The sequence below is a fragment of the Ammospiza caudacuta genome, chromosome 2 (genome assembly GCF_027887145.1).
Source record: "Ammospiza caudacuta isolate bAmmCau1 chromosome 2, bAmmCau1.pri, whole genome shotgun sequence".
NCBI lineage: Eukaryota > Metazoa > Chordata > Aves > Passeriformes > Passerellidae > Ammospiza > Ammospiza caudacuta.
In genome coordinates, this window is record NC_080594.1 from 103,008,102 (window position 1) to 103,026,630 (window position 18,529).

General features: G+C 40.6%; 1 protein-coding gene across 1 annotated transcript in view; it reads right to left on the bottom strand.

The window, feature by feature from the left end:
* Positions 1-269: 269 nt before the first annotated feature.
* The window catches only part of GEMIN8 (gem nuclear organelle associated protein 8), a 28,978-nt gene continuing 10,718 nt past the window's right edge, over positions 270-18,529 (bottom strand). Inside the window, exon 5 of the mRNA XM_058825721.1 lies at positions 270-2,645. Coding sequence (XP_058681704.1) covers positions 2,395-2,645 — 251 coding nt within the window. The 3' untranslated portion in view covers positions 270-2,394. The remainder of the gene's footprint in view (positions 2,646-18,529) is intronic.

An 18,529-nucleotide genomic window follows, 5' to 3' on the forward strand; every position in this document is an offset into this window, starting at 1 on the left:
AAGGCAAGGTAATTTCCTTTATATATTTCTTTTTATAGATTTATTTTACATTTTATGTGAAGTAGGAAAGGAATTCAATGTTTGTCTTATATGAGGTCTCCACAAATACTTTTTGAGACCAGAATTTCTGCTTCTGCTAGCAGAACCAGTTGGATAAAGAATCAACCACAGCAAGAACTGGAACCTGTATTGAAAAGTAAGAACAGCCCAGTCCTACCTCACCCATTCTTCCTTTTTTTTCTGAACTGAACTGCACAGGGAAAACACCATCACCACACTGGAAACATTTCAAATAGGAACAGAGAAATTTATGCATGTTAATCTGTGACAAGGTTTTCCCCCAGTGGATACAGCAACCCTCCCATTCATTTTGCACCACGCCATGCATGTGTGGTATTGCCTGACATTGCTGTGAAAGTCCTGTCAACACTCCTCGTGCTTCTCCATATGTTAAAACCACTCCTGCTCTAAGTTCAATCTTCCTTAAACAATACAGCAGCTAAAAGAAAGCTTTACTATCTAAGAACTGAAGAGTTTTAAGTACGGAAGTTTGTTTATATAAAAAAATAAAAGTAATTTACAAGGTGTTAAGAAGAAAATTTATTTGGTCAAAGGAAGGAAACCCAAACAAAACACTGAATTTTTGACAAAACCCACCAAAAACAAGAGTAACAACAAATGCAGAACTGTTAATAATCCTTTTCTCTCTCCTGTCTCATTGAAGTTTTTCAGATTAATCACATCAGAAGTAAGTCTTGGAAACTGGAGGCTTTTTCATTTCAGTGTTCAGTTTAACTTCATCTGTGAAAGATGTGGAACTGACATGGAAATTCTGCTTTGAAAAAACAGTAACTACTACTGAAAGCAAAGATATTCCAAACTGCACTGCAGACTTGTTTTGCTGCAGCTGGCTGCTGCAGAGGGCACAGCAACTGCTGAGTGAATTACAAACTACACATGCTACAGAGAAACTCTGGACACTCAGTCAGCATGAAAACTGAAGTTAAAATTTTACTTGTAACCTTCCTCTGTTGCCAGGAAGGCAGATGAGTGTGTCACTATGAAACCAGCAGACGATTCCTTTGCCCTGGCATGGAAATGCAGCAATGTCACAAACTACTGCCCTTCAATCCACAATGATATTTTATCAGCAGAGAGTCCTTTTAAGCATTCAGGGCACCATTTTCTAAGGAGCCATTTTCTAAGGAGCCACAGGTTTTGAGGGGCAAGTTCAGCTTCATTTACACAAACCACCAGTGTGCCTCACTCTGTGGGGCAAACACAACTGGCCCAAAGTAAAGAGTGACAGAAGCAGGACCAAACCAGCTAGTGCAGATGGATGAGCACACACAGAGGCACATCTCTGTGCAGATGGATGAAAACAGATCTACTTGCTTATGCTTAAATTTTGTGCATGTCCTATGCACTTGGCCATTGGAAACCTGCACATAAATCTGACATATAGCCCACAGGGGTACCTGGCTTCCACAGCTCTGTAAACATTGGTCAGATACAGTCTATCACTCTAATAAGCCTTCTTTAAACCTTCAAGTCTTCAAGCCCATTGCTGTTTTTTATTAGAAAGGCAAAAATCACTGTAGGCACTGGCTCCAATAGCACTGTGTCCTCTTAAGTTTCTCTTCTGCTAAACACATCTCTAACAGACAGGACCACATCAGGCCTCTGCCCCATCCTCCCACCCTTTCATTAAACATTTTTCTATATAATGTTGCTTTAGAGTCAAACTCCTGCCAGACAAGTATCAGTCTGGAAGAAAAACTTCCTGCTTTATTACAAACCTTTTAAAAAGAATTCCAATGTCTGGGCTATGGTAATTTGATAAGTTGTATCTTGGCCAGTGGGCTCCTGATTCTCAAAAAAATCCAAGATTAGCAGACATAACACTTCAAGCTATGCTGTGTGAAACAAGATCCTAATACTACTATGTTAAATAAGACTAGAAAATGGGATCACTCAAATTCCTAAACAGGAAGAGCAGATAATTTGTAAAGTCTTTCTCTTCTCTGCATTGCTTTAAGTTTTCCCAGTTCACTGGGTATGGACATTGTTATGCTTCTTGCATGTGTGGTCAAGGCAAGTGAGTATCAAATGATTGAATTTTAGACAGGTTTGATATTCCTGTCCCTCCTATTACTACTTGACAATTGTATGTGTGTTGAATGTGAACATCACTGACAGACACTGTAAAAGAAAAAAGGCCAAAGAAATACATACTGTCCTTGCCAGACTCTCCCTTAAAGTCCAAAACCAAACTTGCAGTTTGTTCTTTCAGCAGCCCAGCCTGAGGCACCTGACCCTGTAGCACTGGTGTGATTTATCTCTTACTTATTTCTGGTGTGATTAATCTGCCACGTCAGAGCACAGTGCAGGTACTCACAGCTTAAGGGGAATAATGGGCCAGTATTTGGGCTGCTTTTTGTCACAGTTCCTGTCAAAGACAAGCTGCATGGCAGCCTCCATTGCCTGGATTTTGGCAGCTTCAGCACCATACAGCTTCTTCATTTCTGCCATGCGCCTCTCCCCAGGCCGTTCTGTGGGCGGCTCCACTGACCGCTCCACCCGCCAGTGCAGGTCCTGATCAGCCTCCACGTAGGGGTCCTCAGCTTCCAGCTGCTGCTGCCTCCCTAGACAAATAAACCATAAGAGATGTAAGTTACTGGGCTGTCAAATAATCATGCTTTATTTTAACTTTAAAAATATTATATATTCATATTTTAGCTGAGTCTAAAAGGAAAAAATCCACATGTTCTAGGCTGCAGCTGCACTCATTTTCCATACAGAAATTCCTACTAAATGTGATGATAAAGCCAGGCTGGAATAAATGGGGAGAAATGAAGAAGATCCTGGAACTGAATCCTAAACGTGTAGGAAACCTCTGTATTAGTACTACTAAGCAAAAATCAACATTGCTCCATTTCTCCCCCAAACACACATGGCCCTGAAAAAAACCCAACAAAACAACAAAAACCCAAAACACAACCCCCCTCTCCCTCCCAAGAAAACTGAAACAACCCAACCAAAAAATCCCAAACCACTCCCCACACCAAAAAAATCAAACAAAAAGGAGAGTTGTTTCCAAAATAATGACTTAGCAGCTGAGAAAGGAAACAATGCACAGGACAATGCAACTTTAGCTGAATGATAGCCAAGAGAAATGTAATCAGTTACTACTCTGTGAAAATGAACAAATGGGTCTGTCATGTCAGCCATTAAGTGCATTCAATGAAACACAGCTGTAAGCATCGTGTTTAGATAAACTGTCCAAACTCAGCCATTTCTCAAGACTTGCAAAGTTCAAAGCTGGCAGCCTTACTCTATTGCTTTGAAAACAAACAAAACACCACCAACATAAAGCATGCATCACGTCTTTTAGAGAGGATTTAAAACAATTCAAGAGGTGAAACATTTGGACCAATCTGTCAACAAAAATGCTGTGGTAAGCCTGACTGGAAGCAAGAACTTGGTTGTGGCATGTCCAAATCTACTTCTGCTTCCTGGGTACTGCTCTGATGAAAGAAACAATGCTTTGTGCAGTTAAAACATCAGAGCGCTACACAAAACTCCCCTCTTATGGGGGCATTTCTACAAGAGAGAGAAAATCACCCAGCAGCTGAACTCCTCAATAACAAATGAGCATCCTCAAAACCGTGTAACAGGCACAATTCACTACTGATGACAGCAGTAGGGTTTTTTTTGAACATCAAAAAGGACAGAGTCTCCACAGGTCAGGATGCATTGGTCACACACAAGACATGCTTCTCTCAGTGTTTGGTGCCATGTACTTCTTCTCTCTTTCACCCTAACCCAGAGATTTAGCTTCCACAACACACATGGCATCTGCAAACTCTAACCCAAAGTTAAATATCCTGACATTTGTGTGTCAAACATCTGCAGTTTATTTTTATACTGGAAAGTACTGTACCAAGCAGCCAAGTGACTGTCAGCCTTCCTAAAGGAATTATCCCCTGAACACCATTCACAGAAAACAGATATTTTAAACAATACGATCAGAAACTTCAACTTTGGGATCTGTTTGTGCTACAGACACAGAAAGCTTTTGTCCTGTCATTTGAAACACCATTTGTATTGGTCATAGAAGGGATTGAGGAGTTATTAGCTATCTATTCCAGAAAGCCATTTCTGTGATTTTGCTTTAAGGGCACACCCCTGCATTAGTCTGCACTGCCAGAATTCACAAGGAAATATACATTAGAGTCCATATGTGTTTTTGGAAGAGTCAGATTTATTTGGTGTTGGGCCATTTTAACCAGAAGGTCTGAATTAAAGAAACTAACATTGTCTACAGAGAGCTCAGCACAGTATAGCACCCAGGCTACACCCTGCACCCCACTGAAACCAAGCTCCTGGGACACCACACTGCCCACAGCTGCACAGCATGCTTTTAAGCACAAACTTCTTGCACATTACATTGAATAGTTTTAGACTGATAAAACCAAACAAGACTATACTGGCAAACCAATGTTTCTCACTGTAGATTACACAGGAAAACTGGCAAGGCAATGAATTGGACCCATATTTGTTAACTCTCTTGGGACACTAGATAATTTCTTGTACTTCTGTATTGCCTAGGGAAATTTTTAATTCTTCAGTTTCATAACTGCATGCTAGAGACAGCTGCTTCCTCTCTTGTTTGCTGTAGAATGCTGTCTGATAGCTCACTGCACACGCTGATCCTTAAGAAAAAAATTTCTCTGGAGATAGATAATGAATTCTTCTGTTTGGAAATTAAATGGGTCTCTAGCAGAAGCTTCATGATGGATGAGTGGATTACAGTTTAGTGTGCATCAATCTCCATTTCTCAACACAGAGTAGTCCATAAATCTGTAGATCCCAATTGTAACAATCAAAATAATAATACCAATTTAAATTCCATTCTCAGAATTACCTGATGTATGTCTAGAGTGTTTTACTTTACACTAATCAGATATAGTGCCTGTAACTTTCTAGCTTTATTTCTGCTGTTCCATAGCTACTGGTTCAAAAAGTCCCAGAGTGATTGTATTACAGAGTTTTAGACACATAAATCAGGTCTAGAATCCAGGCAGAGGCTCAGGACAGAAATGTGCTATTAAGGACCCACATTTTTTTGCACCAAAGGCTGGATTTGAGCACAGAACATGACAGCTGTTGCTGGTAATACCACTGCAGCTGCAGGGAATACACTGCAGTTTCAAATCAGTTATCTGGGCTACAAGTGACCTTAAAGATCATCTGAATCCACCCCCCCTGCCACAGGAAGGGACAGTGTCCCCCAGATGAAGTTGCTCAGAGCCCCATGCAGTCTGGCCTTGAGCACTGCCAGGGATGGGACAACCACAGCTTCTCTGGGCAACCTGTTCCAGTGTTTCACCACCCTCACAGTAGGCAGCATTATTTGCTTTCATAGACTATCAAGGAATGAAGTCATGAAACTAAATGGGCATGTAAACTACTGCTTTTCCAAAAACAATATTTCCAAAAATAGACATAAGGAATAGATAACAGAGAAAGTATTGTCCTGTTGAGATGCACACTAAACTTTCTTCGGTGGGGCAAGGGCTGGGAAGTAGAAGTGCTGTAATTTCCAGCAGTCTGGGTTCTATCCATTACCTCAGAGTTTAGTTTAAAAACAATACAAAGCAGCACAACTTGAGCCAAATGTGCAACTACCTCTTCATCAAAAAGCTGACAACTAGAATCTGACAATGGAAATACAAACAAAATTATAAGCTGTCTATAACCACAAGCCTATGGAGACAACCAGAATTTCTCTGAAGCAAGCAACACATCCTCATCCACAAAGCAGATGATAGCATGGTTATCAAAATATTAATTCCCAGTCTGCAGCAACAAAGTGTCCAGCTCACTCTCAGATCAGTTTCACATTTCAAATTCTCAAGTCATTGGGCTGCCAAGTTATAAATGTAAAACAAGTAATTTTACACAATTCTAAGTAGTTCCTCCTTCTATTTCACACAGACTAAAATAAACATGCTTTCTTTTACAGCATTCATCTTCAACTACTGGCAAGCTTCCCCCAATCAAGGAACAGTATTTTGCAAATGTTGACAAGGCAGGCAGCTGCAGTGGTGGATGGTTCCTGCACAAAGAAAAAGCATTGCTGTCGTTTTCCCAGTTGGCCAGTTCCATTTCTTTTCTAAGATGCTGTTTCTCTCTCTTGAAGCTCTCTCCAAAATTAACTTATTCCTACCAAGTTCAGCTCTGCTGGGAAGTCATCATTAACTGGCCAAAAACAGCGGGGGCATCGTTTCCCAAACACAGTAAATAGAACTCTTTAACCACAAAGCAAAAAGGTCCAGCTCTGTCATGCACCCAGTGTCCTGGGTTGCCCAAAAGGTTATTGTAGTCCATATCTATCTGTGCCCAGAATGGGAAGTGTGTCTTCAAGACACTACATCTGGAAATGGAGCCTTGGGGCCAGCAGGTTCTGGCCATTTTGAAGTTGGTGTTGTGCAGGCAGAGCTCTCTCTAGCCCGTGGCTCTTGCTCTTTCCTTTCACTCTTGCAGGCAGAGAGCTGAGGCAGCACTGGTGGCAGCTCCCCTGTGGTTTTCTTCTGGGGCTTTTTAAGAGGCAGGAGGGTGTTCAGCCATGTACATGAGAGCAGGGCTCCAACACACAGAACAGCGACTTGGGAAGACAAATGTCATCACTCCAAATGTCTCCCCTTTCCTTCTTCTTCCCCCCACTTTATACACTGAGCATGATGGCAGATGGTCTGGAACATCCCTTTGGTCAGTTGGGGTCACCTGTCCCAGTTGTGGGTCCTCTGAATCTCCCATTCACCACCAAGGTCCTCACCAGCATGGCAGCAGGAAAAGCAGAAAAGGCCTTGGCTGTGTGTAAGCACCACTCAGCAATAACAAAACATTTCTATATTATCAACCCTGTGTTGAGTGTAGATTCAAAATACTGCCCCAAATCAGTCATGTGAAGGAAATAAATTCTACCCCAGCCAAAAGCAGCGCATCTACCTAACTCATGCTACACTTCTGGACCATCATTAGTAACTCTAGGCCTTATGAAACAAAGTTTCAGATTACTGTTTCTCCCTTCACCACTTCTCCCACTTTTTATGAATGACTTTTAATCAGGTGTATACTAGCTGAAAAGAAAAGTGAACAAATAGAGACAACTACCCCCATGCTCTGGAACTGCCAGAAGAGTACACTAACTACTGTATTAGCCATTCACTGCATTTGGGCCTTCATATGCACACAAATGACCTCTTACTTTCAGCAAGACTGTGACCTAAGACATAAACTATTTCCCCCCTAGGTCCTTAGAAACTCAGCTGCTTTGTTTCTCTTATTTTATAAAAGGGAAAACGTCTCACACTTTTTGCAAGTTTGATCCACTTTACATTTCTTTCTTTGTAATATCCTTTGAGAAGCTTAAGCAGTAATAATAAAAAAATTCCTGTCCAGAACTTATCCTCTTCTTATTAAAAGAAAAACAAAAAACAAAAAACCCAGCTAAATAAACCAAGGAAAAGAAACAACTTCAAAACCAAAACCCAAATAAATTTCCTTATTTAGGAAGAAGTCTCTTTGGAGAGACTTTGCAACATTAAAAGGAGACAGAAGTAGGAAGGTAATTATCTATGTCAGACTTTAAATGAAAGATTCATACCCAGCATTGTGTGGTTTCTTGTACCATTTTTAGCTCTTGGTATTTATACATCCAACCCTCAGCTCACTGCAGCCAGTGATAATAATTCCATCTGACAACGTTTCTTAACAGACATTCTTCCCCCCCACAGGTCTGTAGGTGCCCACACTCAGCAGGCTGCCATGTGCTGCCTCACACAATGATAGGTGTGCTAAGAGGCCAAGGGCTTGCTCCTCCCAAGTGCTAAATGCCATTACTGACTTTCAGTTGCTTGCTTAGCTAGCACATTATTTTTCAAGGAAATATTGCACCTTCTCCAGTCTTGGTGTGTTTTTAATTTTCCATGATTTCAGACTGTGTGTTCACATAGTTGTCTGCTTATTTGAAATGATTAATTATTTTCTGCTACTGCTGTGTGTGCTCTTAGTGAGCTTTTCATCTTAAATGCTACCTGAGCTGATCTTGAGCAGCCCACACTAACTGTTAAAACCACTACCCATTTCTACTGATTAGAAACTCCTAGTTCTCTCTTTGAATGCCACTTCCCACGAGCCTATCTGCTGTGCTAAGTGTTCTGCCCACACAGGTTTCTCCATGCAAAATGCCATCTTCTTCATCTTCCTAGAAAAGATAAATACCTTCACCATAAACCTACATAAGAGTTTTTTGATGTGATAGAATCAGACCATTTTATTGTACCCATACTTGCATGAACTGGGTGTAACATGGGAAAAATCAAAATCTTTGCCTCAAGGAATTCCACCAAAACAGGGATTTAAATCAGGATTTGTACACAGGATATTCAAGGAGTTTAATTTCTGCAGAGCTCTAGATTTCCACAGGGCTGGAATCTCAAGTACTACCCTTTATCAAGAGCAAAGTTTTGCAGAACAAGTTTCCATCAGTGGGAGTCTACAAGATACAAACAATTGTGACTTACCCCCACATCTGTAAAGATAAAATATTCCTGGTAGCTAAAACCAGCATGGTCCTGCTTGCTGGCAGGTTACATGGAACACTAAGTAACTTACTGAAATTGTGGAAACATACTGAATGATGATTTTATAGCAGAATGTACAGCCTTGTTCTAGCTGTATGCTGGCTTGGGGAAAATAGACTTCTTTTGAAACTTCTTAAATTTAAAAGATGCTTTAAAAGATGTGACAAAGGAATTCCCTCTGACACCACATAACTTTCACCTTCCCTTTTTTAGGAGAAGTCTGATCTTCAAGGACAGCTAGGCCCTATCTTACTATACAAGCATTCTCACCAATACAGAAAAATCAAATGCTGTAGCTGACTGGAAAACACTAATTCAGAATAAAAATTACTTTTGGTGGGAATTATTGCCTGCAATGTTAAGCTTTCAGCTACCAGTCATGACAATCATGAAAAAGAACTACCAAAAATCCTGAGGATATTAAAACCCCAAATATCTACACTGACAAAATTTCCATTTGCTAGTTGAGGAAAGAATGAGTTAAAAGAAATGGACTATTTCATCACATATATCTACAAGCAATGCAATATTCTCAAGAAAAACGTTCCCTAACAGGCTTTGAAGTAAGAGCAGATGTGATTCCTTGGCAAGCCTGTGGCAGCTTGAAACCATGGTTCCATGGACATTTTTCCTTCCTCAGCTACAAAACCAACTTATGCAATTTCTACTCTTCCCCCTTAGCTGCGTGCTCCAGCTCCCAGGTCCCTCATGCTACAATTGTGTAAGGGGCAACACAAAGAATCCTACAAAAAACAAACAACCCCCCCAAACAAACAAAACTTCAACACATTATATTTAGCTCTAGAACAGTTCAGTGCCCTGGAAACACCAGAGTAGGAGCAAATGTGTAGGAAGAAGAATTGCTTAGCCTGGCTTTGGCACCAAGATGTGTTTACTGAAGCACAGCCCAACTGAAACCTATTGCTAAGAGCAGGAAATAATCTCAGGTAAGAGAGTGCACTGCCTCAGAGACAGTTGCAACAGGCTGTCAAAACAGACAGCAAGCAGATTTTGCACATCTGACACACTCCAATACCTTCTTTCACTGTAATCCAATTTTTCTACACAGCTTGAAGAGGACAGCTCTGTAGAAACAGGGCAAAACTACTTACCAAGACAGAAAATGGAGAAAAATTACCTTTGAAATAAAAATGAATAGAAACCAAGGAACTAAGATTAGAACTAAGGTACTCCACTTTCAGGTTTGGTACTTAATGGTATGTGTCACTCTCAAGTTAATTAACCACATGCCTCACTGTAAATAATCTGTAAAATTAATCTAATACTTTAAAGTATTAATTATCTCTCATTATTTTGTTATTTGGGTTAAGCAACTGGCACAAAGTTATACAGCTAACTGGAGAATAAAGAAGCCGATTTTTATTTTAGAAATAAGATTAAAAACCAAGGATTGTTCTGTGGTCTCCAAAACAAACTGCCAAGGATCCTACACAGAAACAATAAAAGCCTTCATGCCCATGTTTACATTAGCACTAGGCTACACTGGTTACTGCCCAGCTAAACATCAAATCACCTTTATTTTCTTCTATTACTTTCCACAATAAAACCCCTAAAAAGGAGTATTTTTAGTCCAACCAGAAAATGCACTGAAACAATTAAACCTCATGAATATGAAACAATCACCGAGTCAATGGAATCTCAAGTGAAAGCCTGCTCTAGAATTTGATTGCACTAAATGTAATTCACAATCAGGGATTTGTTGATGAAGACAAGAAAACTCAGAGGAGAGCCCTGCGCAGTCAGGGGTCTGCAGCACACCAGAGGCACCAAGGTGTCTGTACCCTGGTGCCATCTGACACAATCAAACTGATAGCAAGTTGCTGAACGACCACTGCTAAGAAATTAGAACAGGATCAGGCACTGGCAGCTGCCTCTAGTAAGGATCAAGTCTACTTCAATAAGATTAAACACAGACCAGCTGACTCTGCACTCCCATCCCCCAAAACAACTCCAATCTGTCACTGATGGCAACAATGCTGACACCAGACAAAGACAACACTGCTGGAGTAAACAGAAGGATTACCTAAATCTATATATAACTATGTCTTCACATACATTTATGGCACAGTCTGAGGAGACTGAACAAGGAAATGTTAAATTTTAAAAGCACTATTTTAAAAGCAAACCAAAACACAGAAGAAACATGAGTTTCACAATAGTTTTTAATGTGTGCCCTGAATGGAAATTAAACACATGCTCTTGGAAGAACATGTTTCACAATGCACTAAGCTGCTAGACAGCTAAATAATACTGAGTTTGGTACTTGCAGGAAAAAAAGAAAGGAAATAGCCTGTGTCAGTCTTCTAGATCGAACTCACACATCTGAACTTCACACTGAAATTTCTTTCTTGACTCCAGACACACCACAATGCTGAATTCAAGTCTGATTTATTGCTTGATATGAGAGAGCATCTGTATCAAAAACACTTGAAAAACATTTTGGAGAACAACCTGCAGCCATGTTTGTGGCTGATTTTCTGGGAGGAAGTATAGTCAAGGCTATGAATTGACCTTTCAGTTAACTGGCAGGTCCAAAATTCAGTATTACCACAGACATGCAGAATTAAATAACAAGGTCTAATCCAGAGAAAATTAATTTCAGCAAGTAAATACACATTTTCTCCATGCTGCTAGTAAACTATGTGTGCTGCCTGACCAAGCATTTGGAAAGATATATCTGGAAAAAGGGTCAAACTACAGGAGTTGGTGAAACATATTACAGTTTTTGGAAGGAAGGGTTGAAGAGTAACTTTGGAAATATAAGTTTACTTCTGACCTTCTGAATTTCTCATTGCTCACTTCAGCACTCTAGTAAATTAAATGAAATATACTTGAATCCATGATGGTGACTCCTATGCCCAGTATTAAAAACACAACAAAAAACATTGGGGACATATGCCAGAAGAAACCTGCAGATGTGCATCCATTGTACCTTCCACAAAATGGGAATGTTTGATTTCAAAAGTAGTTCTAGGATTTGGTGCTGGAGCACAAACCTGAGCACTCTTCTTTAAGAGAGACAGCTGGCATCCCACTTGTCAGAAAGTTAAGTTGTACTTAGCACTTGGGAGCTTTCTGTCTCCTCTCTGTCACTTCAAGGGGATAATTCCTACATTAAGTATTTCAGTGACTTGATGAAGACTTTACACAAGGAGAGCCACCAGTCTAAAAGCCCCAGTCTGACAGCCTGCTCATGACAGAGGTCAGTACCTAATGCCAAGGGAAGGATGCAAAAGCAGAGAATGCAAATGTCTTCACATCCCCAGCATCAACTAGTGAGAAATGGAGAGATCAGAAAAATGCAGATGCTTCTCCAAAGCCAGACAGCTGCTCTGCCATCTACCACCTCAACACCTCCTCCATCAGCATGTTGTACGTGACGCAATCTTCACAGTCTGGACACTTCTACATTTACCAGTGGTCAAAAATCCCAAGGAAATGACAACTGATGAATTTTAGAGTGATTCTGCCAACACTCTGTTCAGCAACCACATCACAAACTGCAGACCTTCTAGAAATCAAGGTATTCTGCAAGGCTCATACAAAGTGAGAACAGCAGCATTTGTTTCAGCATTTGAACAACCACAGAAAAACTGAGGCCCAGCACACTCTTTGGAGACCTACATTCCTTTCTACAACTTCTGTGAACACAGAGCTGACTTTTAGAGCAACAATCACTACAGCAACTACAAATGAAATGAAACCCAGGAGATTCTTATCCAGCTAAATGTAAATGATAACACTCAATGGTGTAACACCCATGTTAATTATTTCAGTAAAAATATCCATTCAGTATTTAGCCTTCACTTTTTAACTTTATCTCCATGATTTCAGTGTACCAGAGCAGTGATCTGACAAATTCAGACATGTGTCCTTGAAATACTGTGGGAAATTTCAATAGTCGCATAAACAGCTTTGGGTAGTTTGGAGGCCAGCAATGAACAGCTGGATTGCTCTGCACTGGGTACTTCATAGGTTCCAGCAGTGTTTCTCAGTATGATGCTATATCAACCTTCTCTATTTCTCTGAGCAACAGGGAAGTGCTATCACCCCTTTGCTAAAGGTCTAAACACACAGGAAATGGACACAAATTCCTAGAGCAGGAGGTGTTCTGGATTCTTTGGAATGAGCTTCACAGCAGATGACATCACATAGTGGCACAGGTGCTCACCCTTGTCACTGGAAAAGACAAGAAGGACAATGTTCCCTTGTATCCTCAGGGTTCAAGATGCATCATCCTTTGGGTATAAATGACTAGCTTTTTTCTTCCTGGCAGGCATGTGGAAGACAAAGACTTGGGATATTTGTTTCTGAATTCTACCTACATTGAAAGCTTTTGTAGATCTAGTCACAACCAAGGCTGTGATAGAAGTCTGTACAGGCCACCCAAGTCTGAGATAGGTGGCCTAACAAACTCTGCCTGCCTCTCTCACTTGATTTTTAGCATCCAAGGAAATGAGTTTTGAAAAGACCCAGGCACATGGAAGTCTCTGAACTGCCATGCCAGCACCCACATTTCCCTAATGACAAAGGATGTGAACTCCATCTGGATGCTTCTGATAAAAGTGAGGCACAGTGAGAGATGCTGAAAAGCAAATGGTGCCTCTGAAGTCTTGGCACTAACAACACCCCACTAAAATTAGCCAGGGTAAATAACCTGTTTCCAAGCAAATCTGTCTGTACAGGGGATCTGCTTTATAACAGAGAGACCTAAAATGTGTTACACCCAAGGTATTTTGCTGCCATGCTCTCTTGCAGCTTCTGAGCAGATTTTGCACATCATGAGTGTAGAAAGAAGACATCATCATTACATCCATTTCTACCTTGCTCTCCGGCATTTGCTTTTCACTATTACTCCAGTGCTGGATACCCTGAAACTTTAAACATTCTTTCTAAAAAAAAGCTCCCCCAGTAGATACCAAAATAGCTTGTGTTAGAAAATACTTCATAATCCACAATGTCACTGGCCACTTACAAGGTTGAAAGTGTCACACTAAAGGCAGATGAATTCAGATTTATCAGCAGAGAACTGAGACACAGCTCTTCCCTAGGATCATTTAGAGATCCAGAAATGCTGCATGTGGCACCCAGATGGAACCAGTAATCAAGGAATTTTAGGGAAAAGGGAAAAGTGCATCAACTGTGAAAACAGACTGCCCAAGCTGAGTGATTAGCACAGAGATACTTTTATGCCATTTTTCCCTAAAGCTGTGTCTGTCAGCATGGTTTCACCTGCTCTTTTCCACAGCAGCTGCAGCTGCTTTAACAGCCTTCCCTGCAAGGACAAAGAATGAAGAGGAGACTAGAGGAGCCACTCAGAGCAGCTGCAGATGCTAATGGAATAACCAAGCAGGCAAACCTGCCTTCAAAAAATTACCAGCACCAGTTCTGACTGTAAGCAGTCTGAGGGTCTGCATCTTCCCACACCAAACTGTTCCCATATGAAGCAATCTTCTATAACAGCATTCTGAAAGGAACAAGACTGGAGAAAGATTCCTTGCTGCCCATGTGGCCTCAGCCCTGGGGCCCACCTGTCAGTTCTTTGCCAAAACTTTGCAGAGCCCAAGTGTGTCACAGCAGTACCTTCAATCCTTGGAAACCTGATGGACACAAAACAGGTGCTGACACTCTGCATGATCTAAAACTGAATTACCACATCTATTTTCTTTGTAAAGAGAAAGTTCCAGTGGCTGATCCATCAGAGAAAGGTACTGACCAGGGATCCTTCTGTAACCAATTAACTACCAAACCCAGGTATCAAATAGATCTCAGATTGTGAGGAACAAAGCTGCTGAGAGGAGCAATGACCTGTCTCTCCTGTTTTTATTCATGTATCCTCAAGACAAGTCCAGTCAAAAGGAATTTTACTGCATTACTGATTTACCAGGGAAGCAACAGTACAAGATTACCAGACTTCTCTTACTGAGTTAAGAATAATTTAGGGATAAGAGCTTCCTGGGAGAAAGTCGCTTAAACTCTGTGCTTGTTCAGCAAAGGTGCTGTCAATGAGATGCATTTTGGTCACAGGCATGACATCTAAGTTAACTGTTAAGCAAAAAGTCTATAAAGAACACTTAGATCAGATTGTTCAGTATTCTAGCATTTGAGGCTTTTGCTTTCTTCCTGCTGAGGTCCTCAAAACCTCTTATAAAGATGAATAAGCTGAACTTCTCAACAAGCCCCCTAGTGTATGTACTGTCTCACTACAATAACAGGAACACATCAGGCAGACAAATAAAGGATGACAACTTCAAACACAGGTTTCTGAAGTTTAGTATGTATGTTCATATTAAGACAGCATTCTTCATTTCCATCAAATTTAAGAGGAAGTAGAGATGTTCAACATCTTGGCATTCCTCTTAAAGCAACATCTACACTAAAGTCACACTGAATCACATGAGCTTCTTTTCCCACACTCCCAGCTATAAACCTGCTGTAACTCAAATACCAGCACTCCACAGCATGCTTAGATAAACTAAGATCAGTACAGCCACTGGCAGACAGGGAACTGGCATTCCAGGTCCCAGGGAACTGGCATTCCATGCACCAGCTCCACCCAGCTGTCCTGGCTGCACCCATGGGAGCTGGGTCCACAGAAGGCCCAGATGCCACCTAGGAGTTGAAGCCTGCAGCATTCCTTAGCAGAAAACAAGAAGCCTGGCCTTGCTCTGGTGTACTTTCAGGAGTTGCCAACACTGTCAAACAGACTCAGCCTGAGGCACATACACAGAGCAAAGACTTTATATATAATTTCTAGGTACATGTATCAACTCCTCTGCAACTGTCCAGAGCACACAGCTCAGTTTCCTCAGCAGTACCTTGAGCTTTCCAATGTCTCTCTTCCATTACTTCCAGCAGCAGCAAGCCATAGGTTTCACAGAGCAAAGATACACATTCTCTTAAGCTCAAATTCTGTCTTTACCATAGGATCCAAGGACATTTTCTTGACAATATTTTACAAATTAATATGCTTTGTATAAAGAGAACCTTGTCTGTCATGAAACATATCTAAAACTCTGCACAACTCTTGCTCTTCAGAATCTCTAATTTTGCAAGTAGAGATTAGTTTTCAATATTAAAGCAGTGAAAATTGGGGCACTTTTCCTTGTTTCTCTGGTAAGGGGCATTTTCTCAATTGTTGCCTTCTGGTACTGAATAACAGCCTCTGCTGGACACAGTGTGTGCACTTGAGAGGATTCTGCTGCTACACAGCAAAAGGTTCAATCATGAGGATCAGAGATGTGGTACAAAAGAGTAACTTTCACATTTCTCCTTCAGTTCACAAAACAACATGTTTCAAAAGCATCTCTGAAGCACCCACACATATTGCAGAGAGCACTCTTATTTCACAGGCATTTCTCAGAAGCTTCAGCATCTCAGCCTCTACAGACTGTGGCTGAAGTTCATGCCAAACAAGCCTTTTTTGGTTTGTCAAAAAGTTTGTCAACAAAGGCTGTTAAAGGCAGGGAAGTTGAGCAGATATTTATAAATTCACCATCCACACTGCTTGGACAGTTTAGGGTAGTGAAGAAGAAAGAAAAAGAAACGGTGGGGAGTCTGTAGTTCCAAGAATTTGAGCTACAGTCTTATGATGAAAAAGGCAGATAAAAACCAGGGAAAAGCAATTACCAAAAATGAAGGAAAGAAGGAAAACATGGTGGCAAAACCCCTGAATCAAAGTCTGTTTTCCTAGAGGCATGCAAGCTTTAAACAAAACCAAAAGCTTCATGGATCTGGTACAATTCAAGCAAGTTACAAAACATGGAAAATTCCATTACTTCCTCTTCACAGAAGAGACAGTGGCAACTACCATCTTTCAGAGAGAAAAAAACCTGAGGGGAAAAGTCTGCAGATTGCAGTTTTGAAACAAACATCTTCATTCACCATTTCTGTTCATTTCTAAAAAAAATATTTTCCATCTAGCATAAAAAGAATTTAAGTTCAGACATTATTTTTGGGAAAAGCTGGAGGCTATGTGTGGGCAATAGGAACAGAGGCTTTGATGGAAAAAACTAGCTAGAGCATTAACAAATGATAGACTATTATCCTTCGGTAATGAACTGACATGATGGTACTTTCCCTTGCTTTTCTTTGCTTTTAAATAAAGGATTCTGTCTGTGTCCTGTTAACTACTACAGAATGGTTCTCAATGTACTTGCAATGCTGTACTCACTCAATTTTAGCAGTGATTTTCTCTTATAAGCAAAAGGAAACAAGGAAAATTTGTATAAGGACAAACTACATGTTTCAAAGGCTAAATTTAAAAGTCTAATAAATATGTGCAATAACAATTTACAGAACTGTTAGGGCTGTGAATCTTCCTTTCTTGATTTTTGCCCTTTTAATTCTTGCAAATGTAAAAAGGCAATTTACTGCATCCTATCCTTTACATCTAGGATGCCTGAAGAATCTGCTACCATATCTAGGTCTGACAGGTATGGTAACCCAGCAGAACAACTTCATGCTTTTCAGCTGCCAGAGGGAAAACTTAAATGCAACCATAAACATGCCCAGGATGCACACAGAATGTTTGGATCACCAGATACATGAAGAACCAGAACAACAGACTAGCTTGACAAGAAAACCCTCTTAAAAAGAGAATCACTATATAATTATGATTGCATATCAAGAAACAAATGTAGAGGAATTAAAACTGTCTGTAAGGGTCTTAACCAAATGCCATTTATCTAAAACATGAGATAAGTTGGTAATGTATTAGTATGTCTGAGTTCATACAGCCTCAGCCAAAATTTACTCATAATTACTTCTCGCCATTCCAGGAACATGTAATTGACTACAATACATGATACAAATACAAAAACTAGTAAGAAATTGATGTGACTTCAAAGAAAAAAAAAGATTGGTTTAAAAGAGGCTGGTTGTGAACTGCGTCATTGCAGAAGTGTTAAATAATGCAGCAAGTTTGCCAGTTTCAAAGCCCTTACTTTGCAAGTCAGCCAATCACTGCAAATGCCCACTGAGAAAACAAAACCAAAAATCCTACAGAGGTTAGAAATCCGCTTGTTCTTCAAGTTTGTGGCTGCTACAAAGAAATGAAATAAAACTTAAGCTTTCTTCTTTGGCTACTCTGACACAACATCTTTCATATCTGTAGAGCTTTTCTCTTGGCAATTAGCATTAAGGTTTGTATGCCACCATCTAGGCTCAAATGCCTTTCACAGAGCCACAGAATCATTAAGGTTGGAAAAGACCTCCAAGATTGAATCACCTCATTCCCACCTACCTCAGGCCTATTTAAGTCTTTCACAGTTAAAATTTGCAAGATCTTATCCTCTGATGTCATTTATGTGATCATTTATGTCCAGTAGGCTCTAGATCAGGTGAAGAGACTGATATCAGGTAGGACTCCTTTTAATCTATTTGATTATCCTTCTACATGCCTAAGAGACATCTGTGGATCAGGTGTGGGAACCAGCTGTATCTCACATGAAAAATCAGGACTCACTACACGTGTCCAAAATAGATGCATTAATGCTGTGTAGTATTTCCTAACTTGGACAGGTAGAAAATCACCAAACTAATGGAGGTCGTACTTGACAGAGATGGGTATGCCCTTCCCTAAGAGCCAAATTCCCGTTCCTATTTGCCCCTTTTATGCTCTGCTCCCTTGTGACTCCCAGCTCATTAAGCTGCCCGTAAGGGCGTATCTATCTCTTGCAAACTCTGCCTTTAGAAGAGCAAGCTGTGTGTGTCTTCTCCCAGACGAATGAATATCAAGGTGCAGGGGTCAGAGGCTGTGAATTCCACCCGGAGCCCCTTATTGATGCCAGAGGAAGAACACATGAGACACAGCCTTCCCTTAATGTCCCATAACGACTGGCTTTTACTTTAACTGA